The 19,887-nt window shown below is 49.5% G+C and overlaps 1 protein-coding gene across 1 annotated transcript in view; it reads left to right on the top strand.

The window, feature by feature from the left end:
* The first annotated feature begins 1,116 nt into the window (after positions 1-1,116).
* Positions 1,117-19,887, top strand: part of Itpkb (inositol-trisphosphate 3-kinase B) — a 90,597-nt gene continuing 71,826 nt past the window's right edge. Inside the window, exons 1-2 of the mRNA XM_005348968.3 lie at positions 1,117-1,408; positions 2,729-4,849. Coding sequence (XP_005349025.1) covers positions 2,936-4,849 — 1,914 coding nt within the window. The 5' untranslated portion in view covers positions 1,117-1,408; positions 2,729-2,935. The remainder of the gene's footprint in view (positions 1,409-2,728; positions 4,850-19,887) is intronic.

Raw genomic sequence — 19,887 nt, 5'->3', positions numbered from 1 at the left:
TGATTCCAGGAATTCTTGGCTGGAAGAGCTCTTGGTTTTGGATTTGCTTGAGTCTTTTCCTGACCAAGCAGCAGGTTGCTTTGCTCGCTTCAACCGTATTGTTACCTAAACAAGTAAGCCGTTTGTTTGCTACAGGCAAAGTCAGAGTTTCCATCTGAATTTTGGCTAATCAGGATGTAAGGGCGGATTCAAGCTTTGGATTCTTAAATCTCCTAAGCCCTACAGCTGTGTTTCCCTGTTTCCACTAAAGGCTAGGGTTTAAGATTTAGGGAATTATGCAAAACACATTGGCAGTGCCCAGGCTTAAGTGTGTGCGTGGCCAGGGGTGGGGGGAGCTTCCCTTGCTTTGTGGTGTTGACTGAGGACCCCCCCCCATTTTTTTTGAGGAGTAAGTTCACCAGAGACTGAGCTAATGGTTTCAGACCTTGATCAGGCCTGAGTTCCAGGTACTCTGCTTTTTCTTAAAATAACTTTAAGAATTGAGTGCAAAAATCTGCAAATGGCACCACAGTTGCTGTGTGCATTTATAGATAATGCATAGCACCAAGCTCCTTCACACATCTAGCGATCACACTGCAGACACTTCAGCAGCTCCCAGCCCAGCCAGTCTTCCAAAATACTACCCTGATGCACTTAAAGTCTGCAGCTCTGAAAGGAAATGCCCTGCAATATACCTTTTAAATGTGCCTATTGTGTACAAGCACACAAGCCGTTTATGCAGAATTTTAGCCCGTTTTAAATGCTAAAAGATCCCCCACTAGCGGCTTTGTTTAGCACAAACATTCAAAACTTTATTAAAAACAGTTTTCAAAAGTAGCTTCATAAAACTAGACTGCCAGCAAACCTTGGTCGAGGGGTGGAAAATAAATCGTATATCTTTAACCCGCAGAAGTTATAAGCCTCTCTTTTTTTCTTTTTTGTTAGCTAACAATGGAAACTTTTTTTTTTTAAAGTGTTTCCCTCCCTCGGTCTTGCCAAGCAATAGAAAAAAAAGAAAGAAAAGAAAAACTTGTTCCGCTGAGTTCAACCCCAGACAGGCTCACAACTTCCTTCCTGCCTTCCTCCCCCAAGCCCCCGCCTTTTTGCCTCCTCCCCCAACCCCCAACTTTTTTTTTTTTAATCTTACATTGAACAAACACTGAAGTAGCCGGGAGCAGACGCTGACAGCAGTAGTGTCTCCTACCAAGCAAGGAGCTGCTCAGAGTCAGCCTGGCGTTGCCCACTCCGGGATCGCCTGGCCCCTGTGCCGATATATTCACCCTGTTTGCACCCCACTTTTTTCGTCTTCCATAAGTTTTTGCGGAAATTCTTTGGGTGCTTTTTCTACTTTAAGTTACCTGGTCTGCCTAAGTCCTGAGTCCCCGGGGCATGTTGCTTGCACAGGACCTGGGAGTTTGAGCAATTGCAGGTAAGCGTGGCGGCTCCTTCCTGGCCCTCGCCTCTGAACCCTCTTTCCGCTCCATCTGTACTGGGGCTCCTCCGGGTGTTCCGGGGTCCGATCATAGGGAAGGGTGGAAGGCTGAGGAGACTAAGAAGGGAGTCTGATTTGAGAGGGTGGCGTGGAGTGGCCCTGGGGATAGAGGAGGCAATTCGGCTTTCCCAAAACCGCCTTCCGGGCCGCTGCGCCGCGCCGCCTCCCCGGTGCACTGCGGGCGTCTGGGGCTCGGGCTGCCGGTCGCTTCGGTTGGCGCCAGGCGAGGCTGCCCGAGATGCGCGAGGCCCTGCCCTCCGCCGCGCCGCGCCGCTCCGCTCCGGGCTTAGCATGCAGTACTCCGGAGGGCTGCAAATTCTCAGGCCTGCACACTAGGAAGGCTTCCGGGCTGCAGCCGTGCAAGCAAGCCTAGAGTTCCTCCGAGGGTACGGGTCCTGGAGCCTACAGAGACAGCTGGGTCTTCGGTAACAAGATGAGCACAGAACTGAGTAGCTGCGGGCACACACCCCTCCCACCCCCCAACACACACACACACACACACACACACACACACACACACACACACACACACACACACACACACGCCGCAGGGTGTGAGGGGACAGTAGGGGGCCTCCACTATTGATTCCAATACTGGATACTGCAGAGTTTTGGTTCCAGGCGCGCACGCATGCTCACATTCACCAAACACACTTGTCTGGAGACAGGCATCAAAGTTAGCGCTGAAAAGTGTTTCGTCTGCGCCCTTCCGCACTCTCCCAGGCCTTTCACAGGCTGAGAGAGGCAGCCTCAAGTTCAGGACCAGGAAAGAAAGCGGCCCAGGTCTCGGCTCAGGCAGCGGTTTGAGGGAAGGCAAGTCCGGGTCAGGCTGCTGTGACTTGGTCTCTGATGTCCTGAGAGGGTGGAGCAGGGGTGCCTGTCATCCTCGACAGCCAGTGTTTGCTCTGGCCAAGGGAACCTGGCCAGCCTCGCCTAGGGACCCAGCAGTTGTACCTCCTCCCTCGGCTATCCGCGTGGCTACCGAGACTAATCTTAGAATTTGGGATTTTAAGTGTTCTAAGAGCGTCTCGCAAGCTGGGGGAGGTGGACCACGGCCAGAAAACACGAGCAGAGGCCATTGAAGCCCGGCATGCCTCCTCACCGAGCATCACACACCCTGTAGGCCAAGCATCTAGGACCATCCTGTCCCCAGCATATTGGGGTCCCAGGACTCCCTTTGACTTCTGCGGGTGGCCTTTCACCACTCTCCCCTCGATGCCCTCTGGAATTCTGACTTTTCTCTTCGTGTCTCGACAGCTGCGAGATCGTTTATGGAGCTTGGGGCGGGGGCCGAGCCGGCGATTGTGCCCCGTGCCCGCCTCCTAGGCCATGCTGCTCCATCGGCGTGCGGAGCGGTGGCCGCTGGGCCTCCAGGACTAAGCCGGGAGCCGCGGGAGGAGGAGTCGCCGGCGGTGGAGCCGGACGGAGAGCCGCAGCGGCGGGCGGCGCGGCAGACCCAGTACTATGGCTGTGTACTGCTATGCCCTCAATAGCCTGGTGATCATGAACAGCACCAACGAGCTCAAGAGTGGCGGTCCCCGGCCCAGCGGCAGCGACACACCTCAGCCCTCCGGGAGGGCCGCACTGAGCCCTGGCAGCGTCTTCAGCCCTGGGAGAGGCGCCTCCTTCCTCTTCCCCCCAGCGGAGTCACTGCCGCTGGAGGAGCCCCCGAGTCCTGGGAGTTGGCGCAGCGGCCGGCGTAGGCTGAATAGTAGCAGCGGCAGCGGCGGTGGCAGCAGCAGCGGTAGCAGTAGCAGCAGTGGCGTGGGCAGTCCGAGTTGGGCTGGCCGCCTGCGAGGGGACGCGCAGCAGGTGGTGGCGGCCCGCACCCTCTCCCCACCTGGGCCAGAGGAGGCCCAAAGGAAGCTGCGGATTCTGCAGCGCGAATTGCAAAATGTGCAGGTGAACCAGAAAGTGGACATGTTCGAGGCGCAAATCCAGGCACAGAACTCTGCCATCCAAGCGCCCCGAAGCCCGCGTTTAGGAAGGGCTCGTTCGCCCTCCCCGTGTCCCTTCCGAAGCAGCAGCCAGCCACCTGGAAGGGTCTTGGCCCAGTGCGCTCCAATTGAGGAACGGAGAACAAAGTCCTGGGGAGAGCAATGTACAAAGACCCCAGACGCCAACTCCGGGAGGAGAAGCAGGCTCAGCCTACACTCCTCGAAGGACAAGGAGGGAGTGGCTCCTCTTTTAGTTCCCGCCAGCCCGACCAGGTTAGGGACTCAGAATCCATCAGCTTCATTGAGGATGGAAAGAGGCACCTCGGCCAGTCCCCGCTGTGGCTCACCCACAGCTATGGAAATTGATAAGAGGGTTGCTTCCTCACCGGAGCACTTTGGAACTAGCTTAGCATTGGCCACTAAAGTGGCAACTTCAGCCGCATCCGCGGGACCACACCCTGGACATGATTCTGTCCCCACGGAGGCAGCCTGCGAGCTCGGGGGTGTGCGCCCCAAGGAGGCCCAGATGGAGAGACCGGGACAGTTTCTGGACAGGGAGACAGACTCAGTCCCAGAGCCTAGCCGGACCCACATAAGAGAACCCCCTGGGAGGGTAGGGAGAGAAATTCATGCTGTTGGTGGTCAGGGTTCCTGGACACCTGAAGTCTTCAAAAGGCAGGAAGAGAGTACTGTGAATACCCAAAGGTCAGAGGCGTTGAATGACCAGAGATGGTCTAGACTGCCAGGAGACCTGGGTTCCGTAGGTCCTGAGGAGGCAGGAAATAGGATCCCAGGGATCCGAGGACCCGAGCAGACCCTGGACCTTGTAAGAGACGGGTCTTCAGCGCTGGGCTTGCTTGGGGGCAGCCAGGCAGCACATCCAGGGACCAGGGACGCGGAGGCAGGAACTCTTTGTGACGGAATGCTGGATCCTTTACCACCTGGAGAAGTGGCAACAGATTTGAAAGAAGCCCAGTGCCTCCCTGGGAACAGGATGGGTATGCAGCCTGAGCGGTTCAGGGCTTGGCCAAGTGCCATGGAGGAAGCGCCCCTGATCTGGACGTGTGACACAGGGGTACAGTTGATGGAAACTTGGGGAAGTCAGATGCATGACAGAGATGCTCACCCTAGCTGCCGAGAGATGCCCCCAGATCAGGACAAGGCCTCCTGTAAAGAGGCCTGCAGCCCCAGCAGCATCCAAGCCATCCCCGCAGTCATCATCACAGACATGGGGGCTCAGGAGGATGGGGGCTTAGACGATATCCAAGGAAGTCCACGGGGTCCCCTGCCTCTGAGGAAGCTGTCTTCTTCCTCGGCCTCCTCCACGGGCTTCTCCTCTTCCTATGAGGACTCAGAGGAGGACATCTCCAGTGACCCTGAGCGGACGCTGGACCCCAACTCAGCCTTTTTGCATACCCTCGACCAGCAGAAGCCCAGAGTGGTGAGTGTTGCAGAATGATTTTTGTTTTAAAGAATTCATATACCACAACTAATATTTCTCTACAGGCGGGTTCACTGTGAGGTGGGCACAGAGGTACCAACCAAGCCCTTGTAGACCGGACAGTTGAATCTGAGTCATTCCTACCATACACGTCTTTAAAAAGGGTTTGAAGAAACATAATATTCACAAATGTCAACAATAACAAGCTTTCCTGGTTTCCAAAGATAGTGAACAGAGCTGCTGAACGTGGCTTTCGCTTGCCGAAGTGAAACACTTAGTTTTGTGATTCATTCAGGCCGACAAGGAGATCAATCACTCAGTCTCTCCTACCAAGCAGAAATGTCAGTGATGTGATCCCGTGATGGGACCCTGACCTCTGCAGATGTGGTTGTACTGAGTCTCAGTCACTTAGGCAGGACTTGGCAGTAACAGTGTGGTTGCCATAACTAAGGTGCATAACTAGTATGACGTGTGAGTTAAAATGAAAACTATCTTTTGGGCCAGTAGATGTTTTCTTTTTGTAGCAGAATGTTATCTGGATAGAGTAGTCAGTCTGAGTCAGGCACACGGTGTCTCCTAAGGGGTGTGAGTTGGGACAGGTCCACTCCAGGTTCATTTTCGCATGTGTGCTTGGGTTCATCACACTGACTCCTGGTCTGTCGGTGACGGTGACAGGTGACAGGCGTTTGTTCCTACTGTGCGGTTGATCTCACCTTTTGAGGTCGGCCTCTTTTAGAAGATGGAAGCATGGAAGCTCCCTCTTCTAAAATGAGATGGCCTTTCTCTTGCCCCTCCAGGGAGGATGGGGGGAATTTCCTAACCTGGCGTGCAGGATGTTGTAGGCTACCGTGTGGGGAAAGCTGAATGGTATTTTAGTGGGTAGACTTCTGGTTCCTTCTTGAACGTGAGGTTCCACCCATTTGTACCCCAATCACTTTCTCCATCCTCAGTGTTCAACACGCCTTGCTCAGAGACTGTGGATTCTAAAACACGGTTCTTTTCTGCCTCCACTTCAGAAATCACAGTCTAGTTTTGAAGATCAGCAATTGCTTTCCCAAAACCCTTCTGGAGATGTAGAGGCAAATTCGTATGCAAAGTCCAGTCCTAATCAGCCTGGCATTTTGTGGCCAGCGACAGGGCTCCCCAGGTACCTTCCACCTGCTCTCAGGCATCAGCATACCACCTTTAGAGAAGGGATGGGCATTCTGCCTGGAGCAGACAGTGGCCACAGGGCAGATGGAAAATGCTTCTCTTGGCAGGTGAGGCCCATTTTTTCCCCTCTGCTTAGCAGTTAGAGGCCTATTAAGTAAGGAAGGGTCTTCTGCCCACCCCTCCCATTTGTTGTGAAACCCTGAAGCTTGGCTGGCACACCTAAGTAACTCTGGGTTGCTATCAACTTTGCTTTTGCTCTTTCTTGTGATGGCTGAGCAGCTCTCACCTACCACTTATCAAAACAGCCCATACATCCATGTTTGGAAAGGAAGCCTTGTCTGGGAATGTATTAAAGGGGATATAAATAATAACATGTCAATAGCAACAACTTTCTTTTCCTCCTCCTTCTTCTTCTTCTTCATTCATCAGAGTAAAACCAAATGTGTCGCCAGGGAGGTAGCCTGTGTTTTCAAGTTAGGTAAGAGGCCCGGAGGTGGAAGTGAGCTGCCGTCCCATGGAGTGGAGTCAGGGAAAAGAAATCCTTCCAGCTTTACTGTCTGAAGCATGTGAGGCAGAGGAAAAGAGAGAGAGAGAGAGAGAGAGAGAGAGAGAGAGAGAGAGAGAGAGAGATTATGAATGCATGTTGAGTTCAGTGTGGGTAACTAACCAAGTGGAAATTATGGGATCCTAGGGACTTTTGCGCTTTGGTTGAGAGCTTGCACTATGAGCAGAATCTCCTCCTAGACTAATTGCGATGCTAGGGGCTTATCAGGAACACCAAACCATCTGCTTACTGGGTCAAAAATCCTCATTCCCCGAGACTGCTATTTTGTCTGCAGGAGGCCAGACATCTTGATTGACCTGGGAGGCCCGTGGGCTGCCCTCTTGATATTCAGTAATTGACGCTCACATCTGCTACTACACCACATCTGGGCACACTCACCCTTGCCCACTCTCCCTCACACACCCTCACATGCACATTGCTCACGCACACTGTCCCATGTCTACACATGTTCACACTCCATTCCTGCCCACACTCACACCCATCCATCCATACACATAGCTTTGAAATGGCATGTTCACACAACCCATCCCGGCCCCCAGACCCGTACTAGAACCTAAGGGTTTTTACCACTGCCCTTCTCTCCACGTGCCCTAACACATGTGTAATCGGGTGTGCAGGTGGGGTGTGACAGCACTATTGACGTCTTAAGGCTCAGACACTTGGCACTGGCTTGGAAGTAACTATCATGACTTTGTCTGCAGCAGCTTAAATTTAGGTCTGTTCACACTTCCTGTTCCCTGAGGTCTGCACAGAGCCAATGGTACTGAGCAAGGACGGCGCTCTCTTTCTTCTTTCTCATAGTGGAGACCATTTATTGTTTTACCCTCCTATATTATTCTATCCAAGACCATCTGGCAAACTGAGAGTCCAGGCAGAGAGTATGACATTATAACACAGAAGCATCTTACCTTACAGAACATATTGGATTGGTTTGTTCCAAAATTCTTCTGTCAATAATGTGTACGTACAAAAATGAAACAAGGGGCCGACAAGATGGCTCAGCAGGTAAAGGTGTTTGCTAACAGGCTGATGACCTGAGTTTGATACCCAGAACCTATGTTGTAGAAGGAGAGAATATACTTTTGTAAGCTGTCCATGGCACGCGCGCGCACACACACACACACACCACACACACACAGACGCACACACACTCACACACACGCATGCGTGCATGTAAAAACATAAATAAAATGTAAATAAGTATAAAATATCTGGGCTGGAGAGATGGCTCAGCCATTAAATGTCTAGGCTCACAACCAAAAATAAGTATAAAAAAAATCAAAACTACGGCCTAGTACCTGTAGATTAAATAAAGAACTAAAACACCTCAGAGCTTTGCCTTCTTGATGTTTGCTACATTTAAGGGACACTGGAATTTTGTTTCTTTGATCTTTTTGGAGGGAAGAGTAGGTACTGTACTTTTGCTTCTTTTTAGTGAAAATGAACTTGGACAAATAGCAAATTTTCACCTGCTTGAGATGTGTGTGGCTTTAAGAAGCTTGTAGCGATTTTATGTTTGATTATCTCGTGGTGAGCACTTTAAGTGGGAACTTTAAAAAAAGAGGTTTATTTTCTTTTTTTATGTGTTCATGTGTGTGTGTCCGTGTGTAAACACAGAGGAGAGTGTAGGGTTCCCTGGAGCTGGGACTGCAGGCAGTTGTCAGTTGCCTGAGTGGGTGTTGAGACTGGAACGCCAGTCCTACTTGAGCAGCAAGCGCTCTCAACTACTGAGGCATCTCTCCAGCCCCTGGAAACTTCAGATGACATGCGCTGTTTTCTGAAGATGGGCGACCCTTTTTTCTCCCTCTCAGGGATGGGGGCTCCTAGATCTAGGATCCCTGGAGTCATTTCTCCGAGATTCCTGCGGTTACTCTAATTAAACACAAAACAAACAAACAAAAGCAAGATTTAAAGACAACAGGACCTGGGGCACACACAGAGGGGCCCTGGCTCTCTGGTAGCATTTTCTCTGTCTACGTTGTGCATAGAGTCAAGGGGGACTCAAGAGGGTCAATCTCATTCCAACTTTCTGCAAATACTTAGTTCTAGACATTCAGCTCCAAACTTGGTGGGTGTGAAGCAGCCTCAGGATGTCTGGAAGTGTGACAAAGATCCTCCGGCGTGGACCTTGGTACTGACGTCCAAACCAGGCACCTTTAAGTGTGTTCTTTTATTGAAGCCAATTGACTGATCAGACTGTTTTCCTCCCCTCCCTTTACCAAAAGATGGGCTCTTTGTAATGTCACATTGAAAACAACAACAACAAAAAAAAACCTACCATGAGAGTAAAGTGCCGGCGCCTTAACTGAGGATTTCCTTCTCTTTATTTCTTTATTTTCTTTATTGGTTTGGATTTTGGAGAACAGGGTTTCTTTGTGTAGTCCTGGCTGTCCTGAAACTCTTTCTGTGGACCAGACTGGCCTCGAACTCAGAGATTCACCTGCCTCTGCCTCCTGAGTGCTGGGATTAAAGAAGTAGGTCACCACCTCCCGCCCAGAGGTTTTCATTAGTAATCCCACAGATCTGAGGAACTGGGCTGTTAGGATGCCCATAGGATATGTTCAGGCTACAGATAAAAAGAAACCGCTCAGATGTGAAGTTTCAAAGCGGAGGCTTTGCTGACACAGAGCCAAGAAGTCCCTGCAAAGCGTTGTCATATCAGAGACCAAAGCATTCCGCCAGCTTTAGTAGATCAGGAGGGAGACGGGTTGAGAGCATTTAAGCTCTGCAGAAATGCATTTCGAGACATACCTTGTCTTTAAGTTTTAGTAAGGACTGAGTAATCCTGTCAGCCTTTGACTGCAGAAAACTGGATCTCGAGTCTGACATAAGACATCCTCGGAACTCTGTGTGTGAGAGCTGATTTGCTACCCAATCGCTTTCTGTCTTTGTCGGCTTTCTGAATGTTGTTACAGATTAGATTAATTTTATATGGTTTATTTAAATTCCTAGGAGCATTGATAACATTGTTTAGGCTTGTTTTATTTTGTCTGGTTCTAACTTAGTCACCTGAAGGTAGGTTTTTTTTTTTTTAATTTAATGGAAAGAATGTTATCTTGTGGGAAGACTCCTGTAGATTTCAGATAACCAATAGGTGAATCAAGATTATCTCAGGAATTCTTCTGCATTACCTTGGGAAGCCAGGTGTTACTATGTCTGTACTCTAAACACACTGCTGCTACACCAGCACCCCAGGCTGCTACAGAAGGATTTCCAGTATGAAACCAGCCTGGACTGGATAACGGGCCCCTATCTCAAAAACAAGCAAATGCACTAATTACTGTGGTTACATTATCAGTGTGGAGGAATCTGGTGTTTGGATAGGCGAGGACAGCTTGGTATTGAAGATCTGGACATTGTGCGCTCCAGCTCCACGGCAAACATGATTTGTTGTGTGTGTGTGTGTGTCTGTGTGTCTGTGTGTGTGTCTGTGTCTGTGTCTGTGTCTGTGTGTCCGTATCCTTTTTTCCTCATGAATCAGGAGGAGGCATTGTTTCCTACCAACTGTAAACTCTGGTTTTATGAAAAGCTCTCTAGAGTGTCACCTGCCCTTTGGGGCTTTTACAGGACCACGAGAGTGTCACATGGTCATATACGGTCATCTCACTGAACCATCTGATGCTGGGTCTGGAAGAATCGGCTACCTTGGTCTCATGGTCCCAACCCGTCAGCCTTGACTGGTATATTTCTGTCACAGGCCTCAAGCTGGGATCCTCCCATTACCTTGTCATCTTCTCACTGAACATCCTCCCTCCATCCCATGAGCCCCCTCCTCCATCTCATCTTTCTGCCCGCACAGTAGCGCTAACCCATTTTCCAGGAAAACCGTTAGCTAGAACTATTAATACAACAACTTAAGTCTCCTCAGCTGGAAGACAAGACACATCAGCTTATGTGACCTCATTTTATGTTTTTATATTAAAAGTAGCAAAATGTTTTCTCCTGGCTCTATGATGAACATTGTCTACATTTCCGGAACACTGTACAGTTGGAGAACTTAGAGAGTTCATTTCCTCCAATGGTCACCTCTCACAGATGGAGACGCGTGGCTGGTACATGTTCAGTATTGCCATAGGACCCATGTTCTCATTCTTCTCACATAGCTTCTTCCATGCGTAGGTTCCTTACTCGCCTTCTGAGATCCAACCGAGCATTTAAGGTCATTGTTAAGGGCCATTGAGATGGCTCAGTGGGTAAAGGCACTTGCTGTGCAAGCCTGATGACCTGGGTTCAATCCCTGGGACCTTCATAAAGGTAGAAGGAAAGAAATGACTGTACACAGTTGTCAGCTGACCTCACATGCATGCTGTGCTCCACATGCACACTCATACACATCATGCAAACGCATACAATAGCAATAATGCAGTAGCATGAAAAATAAAATACTTGTTAAATGATGGAGGTAGGGAGAAAAAGGGTGTCCAATATTATCCATAGAAGAAATGTTGAAATGGCTTTAAAAAACTCATGAAGGAAAAATAAACAGAGTGAAGGCAAGCCCGTTGATGATTCCATTGGCCTTGGCGCTTCAGGCATGAGCAAACTAGACTTGGGTTTAGGAGGCTTGGATTGAAATCATAGCCCGTGCATGGTCTGCAAACCACTGGAGAACTAGCAAGAGTCAGTGTGGCCTCATGGAGCGGTGAAAGTCCCGCGCTACAGTGTTGAGTACCTTGTGTGATGTCACAGAACGGTGGCTCAATACATAAGTGGCCGCTTTGTTGGAAGATTGTGAGCACTGGAGAGTCAGGGGGAAGCCCTGGGTTCTGTGAAGAAAGCCTGCAGCAGCTCCACTCTCAACCACCACAGTTCCGTGGAACAATTTGCCTCCCGCTGAAAGGCTGTAGTTGAATTTGTTTTCCCAAGATCAGAATTCCCCAGCTGGTGTGCAGTTGGTAGTTGCTTCACTGACTGCTTGGAGTAGGGCTGGTCTTAGCTTCCACTGCAGTTTCTAGTGCTCATGAGCAGGCTTTGGGCATTTCTCTTAAGGTCTGGGCTCAAAGAGAAGAGCTGTAGAGCTTGGTCCACAATGCCTGCCCTACATAAGTGTCAAGGACTGAGGTCAGTCGGCTTGACACGTGTGTGGAGAACTGTTTAGGGGGAGATTCCTCTGCTGCTTCCTGCATAAAGGCAGGAACTTCCAGGGTTTGTGCAGTGAGCACTGGTATAGGATATGCGCTTCTTCAGTCAGCAACACTCTGAGATGTTTCGCAATAATTCTGAAAAGAATTCGCTAGCAGAGACCCCATCTTTTCCCCTTATTGAGATTTGTTGGGACAGGTCATTCATTTGATATCATGTGATAGAAACCCACGCTACAAATGGTAATCTCTCCAGAACGCTTGCCAACACAACTTAAATTTTTTTCTTGAAATTTTTATTTCTCTCATTTTAGACAAGTTATTGAGTTTTCTAAGTAACTGGCAGGGGGTGTAGCTCACTGACAGTGCTTGCCTTGCATGCTAAAAGTCCTGGGTTCCAGCCAGGTGGTGGACATGCCTTTAATCCCAGAACTATGGAGGCAGAGGCAGGTGGATCTCTGTGAGTTCGAGGCCAGCCTGGGCTACAGAGCTAGTGCCAGGACAGGCTCCAGTGCTTCACAGAGAAACCCTGTCTCAAAAAAACCAATAAGTAAATAATCCTGGCTTCTGAAAGGAAGAAAAGAAAGAAAAAAAAAGAAACGCAGAGTTGGTGATATGGCCCAGCCAGTAAAGACGCTTGCCTCCCAACAAAGCAATGCTTGCCTGAGTTTAATCCCTGAACTGTGAAAAGGTCTAAGAGAGAGAGAACTGACTTGACAAAGCTGTCCTCTGACTTCCGCTTGTGTGCCACGACATGTGCATGCATATATATACACACACATAATACATATACACACATATACATATATGTATATATATAAACATTAAAATGAAAATAGGAAAAGGGAGTTTTAGAAATAACCCAAAGTAGGAGTTATGCAGGAAAGGAGCAGCAGAACTAAGCTCTGTGATGTCCCCACGCAGTGATGCCAAGAAGGGAAGTTAGGACTTCAAGCATGCTAGGCAAGCACTCAACCGCTGGGCTAGGCCTGCAGACCTTCAAATTATTTTAAAAATGTTTTCGAGGCAAAGCCTCACTAAGTTGCCCAGGCTGGCTTCAGACTCCATTTATAGTCCAGGTAGATCTTGAATCTGAGATCCCCTTATCTCAGTTTCCTGAGTAGCTGGGATAATGGGCCTGAACTATAATGCATTATACATGGCCAGCACTAGGGAGGCCTGGCTACGATTCATTCTTGTGTATGATGTCATCTGGGGTGAGAGGAGGCTGTGTTGTTCTTTCCCCACCTCTGGATGAGTAGGAACTGGTTCAGGCATGCTGGGTAGAGGCTAACTGTCATCATCATCCCCCCCCCCCCAGGCTCGTGAAGGTCGCTGTTAGCCTGTTAATCTTTCGTTTTACTCCTGCAGTAAGATTTGGATAGAAAGGGAAAATGCAGTGATACAGAATGACAAGCAGAGACGTGGAGATTATTTCCGCTGACCTCTGACCAAGATTAGGGCTGGCCTAACCCAGAGAAGATACGTGTTGATGCAATGCAGGGAGCTGGCCCTCCGAAGGGACTGTCGCCTTGCTGACTTCGTAAAATTGGTCCTGAGGCATCATGGGAGGGCATACATGAGGTACTTTTGCCCTCCGTGTTGGGCTTTGAGTGTACTTCCCTCTTATTCACTGCCTTAAAGGTTCTCTGCCTCCTGTTCCCGCTCCCCCAACCCATTTAATCAGATTGAATAAATGATCCTACTGCTTCCCAACAAGCCACACTGTGCACCAGCGGGGAAGGTTCAGCCTGTTTCAGTGGGAGTGGGGGATATATGTGAGTGTTTGCGTGGATGTGGCTGTAGGGGGCGTGCCTGGCCGTCTACCCAACTCAATCCACAATCTCTCTTGGTATACTGTGAGCTAGTTCATGGGACCTGGGCAATCACAAGGGAGGTCACTGCACAGCCCCCCACCCCACCCCCAGGCAGTTCTCAGCAAGGGTTTTTCCGATTTCTGCTGACATTCTTTCCAGGCTCAGTTCAATTTGTTTTCCTCCTTGCTATGGCGATTGATGACGGTGGTTGTGAAATGTATAATTGGGCAGGATCGCCTCTAAGTGTTTCTTCCTCAGTTCTGCGGGAGCTGGTGTTTGTCTAGTCCCCTGCTGATGAGCATGGGTACTCTCCTCTCATGAGGTGGCCATCCAAGCGACAGATTTAGTAACACAGGGCTCCCCAACTGTGGGGACAGGGTGCTGGCCCTGTGGAGAGGAACAAGAAAGTATCACTTTTGTAATTCTTATCTCACCTGAATCTGGTAGCAGGAAGCTGGAGAAAGGCCTGTGTGTGACTGTGACTTACACAGTTTAATCTCTTAACAATGCCAAATGGAAAATCCAACTGCCTGCCAGTGGTTTAAGAAATGGCCGGGAGATTTTTGTCAGGGTCAAATAATCCTGAGGCGCAGATCACTGAGCCAAGGGTAGGGAAAGCACACTGGGGTTGTGTAAAAGCTGGAAGGATGGGAGGGCACTGTTACGGCTTGGGAAACTGAGGCACAATGTGACTTGAGTGAATCATCTATAGGTGATGGAAACATCTCGCTTTTTCTTGTTCGGTTGGTTTTTGAGATGGTGTCATAGTGCCAGCTGGTCCCCCTTCCTCCACCTCCCAAGTGCTGGGATTACAGGTGTGAACCATGGCATCCCTGCCGCTGCTTCCCCTCCTCCTCTTCTCCTTTCTCATTTTGGCCATCACAGCAGGATCCTAGTGCATCCTGTCTTGCTGACTCCAAGCAATTTGGAGGAGCCCTGCCAGAGGTCCTCTGAGACCCTTTCTGAGCGTGCCCTAGGACTGGTTGAGAAAACTGGAAACTTTAGTGACTTCTGACTTCAAGGAGAGTATATTCTTTCTTTCCTAAATTCATTTTAATTTTGATGTGACTGTTAAAGTGATCCCAAAAGAGGGATGGAAAAAAAAAACTGAGTGTGGTGACGCACGCCTTTAATCCCAGCACTCAGGAGGCAGAGGCGGGTGGATCTCTGTGAGTTCACGATCAGCCTGGTCTACAGGGCAAGTTCCAGGACAGCCAGTACTGTCACACAGAGAAAACCAAACCAAACAAATATGAGGGCTGGACCAGGGCAATCAGTAAGACAGTGTTGAGGCCTTCTTGCCTCTGTGTCCCTCAGTGAGAATTTGCAAGGCTATGACAGAGACCCTCCTGTCCACAGCAGGGCTGATTCTGACAGGAACATAGGAGGGAGCAAGGGTTAAAGAATGCGTGGCTGTCCTGGGGGACACTCTCATGCCTCTTCAACTGGATTACCATCTCCTTCTGCCTGAGTGGCCATCCTGGCCAGAATCACCAGGCTGTATTCCTTCGTCAGGCTGTGGTTTGCTCATCAGTGGGTCAGGAACATCACAGGCACAGCAGAAGGTTGTAGCAAGTGAGGCGTCACAAAGTCGGGGGTCTACCAGGACTGGACTGAGTTGGTGAGGAGGGACTGTGCTCTGCTTAGGTTGGAGGGTGCTTAGGTAGCAGCTATGTTTCAGCCTTGTCCTGGTTGACTTGGCGATGGCTTGAAAATTGAAAGAAAGAAATTCAGGCTTGAGTTTTAATTTTTGTTTTTCAAGACAGGGTTTCTCTGTGTGACAGTCCTGTCTGTCCTGGAACTCGCTCTGTAGACCAAGGTGGCCTCGAACTCAGAGAGACCTGCTTGCCTCTGCCTCCCAAGTGCTGGGATTTAAAGTGTGGCTTGAGTTTTCACAGTGGCTATTTGATGCTGTGCTGGGTGCCTTGTCTTGGGTTGTATCTGGCAACTTCTGCCTCTCTTCTCATGGAGCTGGGCTTCCTGTCTGGTGGCTGCCCAAATAGTTGGCATTTACGTGGCATTTCCGCCTACTGGTACCCCTGCTGAAGAGAATGATTTGATTGATGCTACCTCTGTCTTTGGGGATCTGGCCTCTGATACATGCTGATGCCAACATACATGCCTGTGATTTGCAAAACTGCAGAACAAGTTGTATTGCCATTGGCCAAGCACATTTATTAAGTATGAGTTAATAAATAATGAATTGGTGTGGGCGTGTGAAACTCAGGAGGTTTGGTATGTGGTGTGGAACGGAGTTGAGGAGTTGGATTTGGGCAGCCACCATTGGGTGCAGAGCGTAGGGTAAACGGCTGATGATTTTGCTGCCTCTGTTGGAAGTCTCAAGCAGAGATTGTCCCAGTATTCAAAGGCTCTGTGTAGCCCGCTTTACACCGCTCTGCCCTCTGCCTTTCCCGGGGTGTCCTAAATTGCAGAGGTTTTTTTTTGTTTGTTTTTTTTTTTGGCATTCGCCACAGGCTGGGATGGTGGAATGAGATCAAAACCCAGCTGGGTAGACTGGAGAGAAACGGACCAAGCTGGAGGCTACCAGCTCACTTCTAAGTCACAGGCAGGACCCTTGAAGACTCTGTAGGAGCCTGGGTCCTGTGGTGGCAAGTTCTATCCCAGTGGCACAGGCTAATGGCCCCACAGTGGCCACCTCTGCTACACTCCTGCCATGCCTGGGATGCATGGTGGGTGTGGTAGTTCCTTTTCCTCGTGACTGCGACACGGGACAGACACTTGTGATGTTAACCCTTAGGAGGTCAATAGAGCCTTGTAAAGGCTTACAAAAGCCCTGTCCGGAGGCACTGGACTCACTGTCTGGGCGCAGCGTGTCTCAGACCTACCTTGCTCCAGGCTCCTTCTGTCACGGACAGGATGGAAGGGTTCATGTCCTGGAGGAAGGAGACCATGAAAGAGCTGGTTACCATTACAGGGAAGTAATTAGTTTTCATTTCAAGTACAAGCCTTACGGAGCAGCATCTGGGATCCTGTTTACCTTGCGGTATTACCCAGTACATTAGCAGACATGTCTGACAGTTCTCTGCCTCCTGCAGTGTGCTGGTTTCTCTGAGAAGCTACACGAAGTTGCATAGGGCTGGGCCTGGAATGGGGCTCAATGGCGAAGTGCTTGCTTCTTACTAATGACCTAGCCTGATCTACATTTCCTGGTCTGTAACTGTTGACCTCAAATACTAAGGTACTTTGAGATGCCAGGAGGGGCTTCTGGAAGTTTAGGTGATGATGAACCTTAAGGACCCACAGGTTAACTTGAAGGGGCAGGGCCCCTGAATGGTCCCGGTGGCGGATTGCTGGAACAACACTCTGACTGTAGTTGGGTACGTGTGACCCTGATTTTGGAAAGATGTTTAGGAACCTTAGTAAAGAATTCATTGTGACCTTGGAATGTGAGCCGTGAATATAGGTTTCAAAAGCCGATGGTGGCCTGGGGAGCTGACTCCGATGCCTTCCTTATGAGCATAAGTACAAGAATTTGATCCCCAGTGCTCAGTCAAGAAGCCAGGCATGATGATGGAATCCCAGGGCTTGGGAGGCAGAGTCAGGTAGATCTCCAGTCAGGGATTGTAGGCCATATTGGTGAGCACCAAGTCAAGTGACAGACTGTCTCAAACAACAAGGTGTTAGGCACCTGGGGAGGATACCCAAGGTTGTCCTCTGGCCTCCACATATGTACCTGAACACACACACACAGACACGCACACACACATGCACATACACACACACGCACATACACACACACACGCACGCACATATACACACGCATGCACACACATGCACATACACACACACGCGCACGCACATATACACACGCATGCACACATGCACATACACACACGCACACACACGTACGCACATATACACACGCATGCACACATACACATGCACATACACACACGCGCACACACACGCACGCACATATATACACGCATGCACACACACATGCACATACACACACGCGCACATACACACACGCATGCGCGCACACACACTGACGCATAGAGAGGGGACGCAGGCAACTTGGGTTTGTAGTATTTCTTATGAAGCTCGTTGGGAGTCATAGTTTTCCTGCACAGTTTGTGTGAAATAACCACCACTGAAGATGCTGAACCGCCTTAGGATGCACACTGCCAAAGAAGGCGATAGCAACTCTTTGTTAGGAGTAGGTTTTGTTTGTCAGCACACTGCATGAATTGCTTTGCTTGGTTTTTTTGGCAAATGTGTTTTATCCTTCCTCCTCTTGAAGTGAGGCTGAGACAACTGTCAGTCTCAAGCTTACAGCTGGGGTTTGAACTCACTTGTAGCTCTTGAATATTTGCTGTTTTTTCTGTTGTCCAGAGGCAGTCACCTGAAGATTGTGCAGGAGAGCCCTGTGTCACTTCTAGCCAGTGGGCTTTGGGAGGACCCAGGCTCAGGTGTACTGGACGCGGGAGACGGGCGGAGTACTGGGAGATGTTTGAGAGAACTGGAGCTGATTGTTGCTTAGGTAATACTATATCTGAGGAAAGAAAAACAGTGTTTTCATGGCTGTTCCCAGCAGCATTTGAGTCTGGTTCAGGATCAGTTTTCTATTCCTGGAGGTGGAACTGAGGAGGACTTTTCCTTCCGAATGAATGTGTCTTTGTTTGATAGGAACTCAGTGGATGCAGCTGTATCAAAGGTGAGCTGGGGAAGCTCCCTTGCAGCCTCCAGGTGATGGGAAGGAGAAGATGGCAGGAGCAGGCCATTGCTCCTGACTGGTCAGACAAACCCAGGCTTGGAATGGTTGACAGCGGCATCCCCTGGTACTAGTGGACAGAGGATGGCAGATCTGTCCTCAAGCCGTGTGTGTGTGTGTGTGTGTGTGTGTGTGTGTGTGTGTGTGTGTAGGATTTCCACAGGTATAGAGCACAAGCCTGTAAAGACATGCTGTACATGGGTCTCTTTATTGCATGAAACTTCCCGGACACTGTTAAATGCAACACCCAGGCATTCTGAAACAAGGGGATCCTTGACCCTGACCCTCTTGAGTGAGTTGGGTAAACCCTGCCTGGATAGGGGCCCAGGCTTCTGTAGCTGATTGCTTTGGGGTTCCTTACTCACCTGAAGACGTGTTTGAAGTGAACTCCAGGAACACCCTGACTCCTCTTAGAGGCCAAGGAGAATAGTGGTTGCCTGCATGTGAGCACTGCCATTTGGGACTGTAGGTGACCGGTCCTGGGGTACAGTCAGTCTGGGTGGAGTGGTGACAGCCTCTTGGGGATTCCTGCTTGAAGTTGGCTTACTCAAGCTCGGTCGTTATTCCTCTTCCAGGTGTTGGATTGTTTCCTCAAAAAGCTGCCATGAATATTGGTATGCATCTTTTGTGTAAGCATGGTCCCGTTTCTCCACAGTAAGGGCCCTGAAGAGTACTGGCGTCTGTGTGTGGTATTTACTTAGGTTTGGTTTTTTAAAATTGTTTCATATATTTTTGGCTTACTTATTTTATTTCAAGAAACTGCCAGACTGCCTTCCAGAAGGGCTGTCTCATTTTACTCTCTCTCAACACTGTGGGTGATGATGTTTCTCCATATCCTGGCCAGCATTTGGCATTGTTACTCTTTTCAATACTAGCCACTCTGACAGGCACCCTTTTGTTTGTAAATATTTATTTATTTGGGGGTGGTGGGAATTGAACTTAGGATCCATGCATGCTAAGTAGTTGCTCTACCACTGAGCTACTCTTCATTGTGCTTTTAATTTGTTTGTCCCAATGGCTCGTGTGATAAAATACCCTTTTATGCATGGTTTAATGCATCTTTCTAGTAAATGATCCAGCTTTTGAAAAAATTGCATGATGAGGTCAGTGGCCTAGTGCTTTCCTCATACATGTGAGGCCCTGGGCTTCATCTATGCACAGGAGTTCTGTGGAAACAGCAATGTGTCCAAAGTCTTGGGCCCCAGTGTGAGTTCTGCCTCTCAGGGATGCCACTGAGGGTGCCTTGCTGCTCTTACCATCTTCTAACTGCAAAACGCAAGACTGCTGATTGGTAGGCACGCTTGGCAGTAGCTGGAATGTGCAGGCAGCCAGGGTGGCCGTCCAGCCCCTGAATCCATCCTGTCCCACCCTGTCTCCACAGGACCCCTCCCAGGCTGACTCAGGTGTTGTATTTAAGGAAAGTTGTCTGTGGATTGTTGGGCCTGAAACAAGAAACAAAGAAGACATAAAATTGTCTCCTCAAGGCCACCATTGAACTGGGCTCCCTCTGGGTCTCTCTGGAAAAACAAAACTCCTCCCCCTGCAGCCCCCCTCCCTCCATGCATTCCCTCTGGAAAAAAAAAAAAAAGCAAAGGAAAGGGAGACACAGCATCTAGAGCAGAATCTTGGTGTGTGTTCCCCAACCCATCCTGCATCCACATGCCTTCATGTGGTATATATGGGCCTTC

Source organism: Microtus ochrogaster, chromosome 6, assembly GCF_000317375.1.
Source record: "Microtus ochrogaster isolate Prairie Vole_2 chromosome 6, MicOch1.0, whole genome shotgun sequence".
Classification (NCBI taxonomy): domain Eukaryota; kingdom Metazoa; phylum Chordata; class Mammalia; order Rodentia; family Cricetidae; genus Microtus; species Microtus ochrogaster.
Note: the sequence above shows the minus strand (reverse complement) of the source record. Positions and strands in the feature narration are given on the sequence as shown.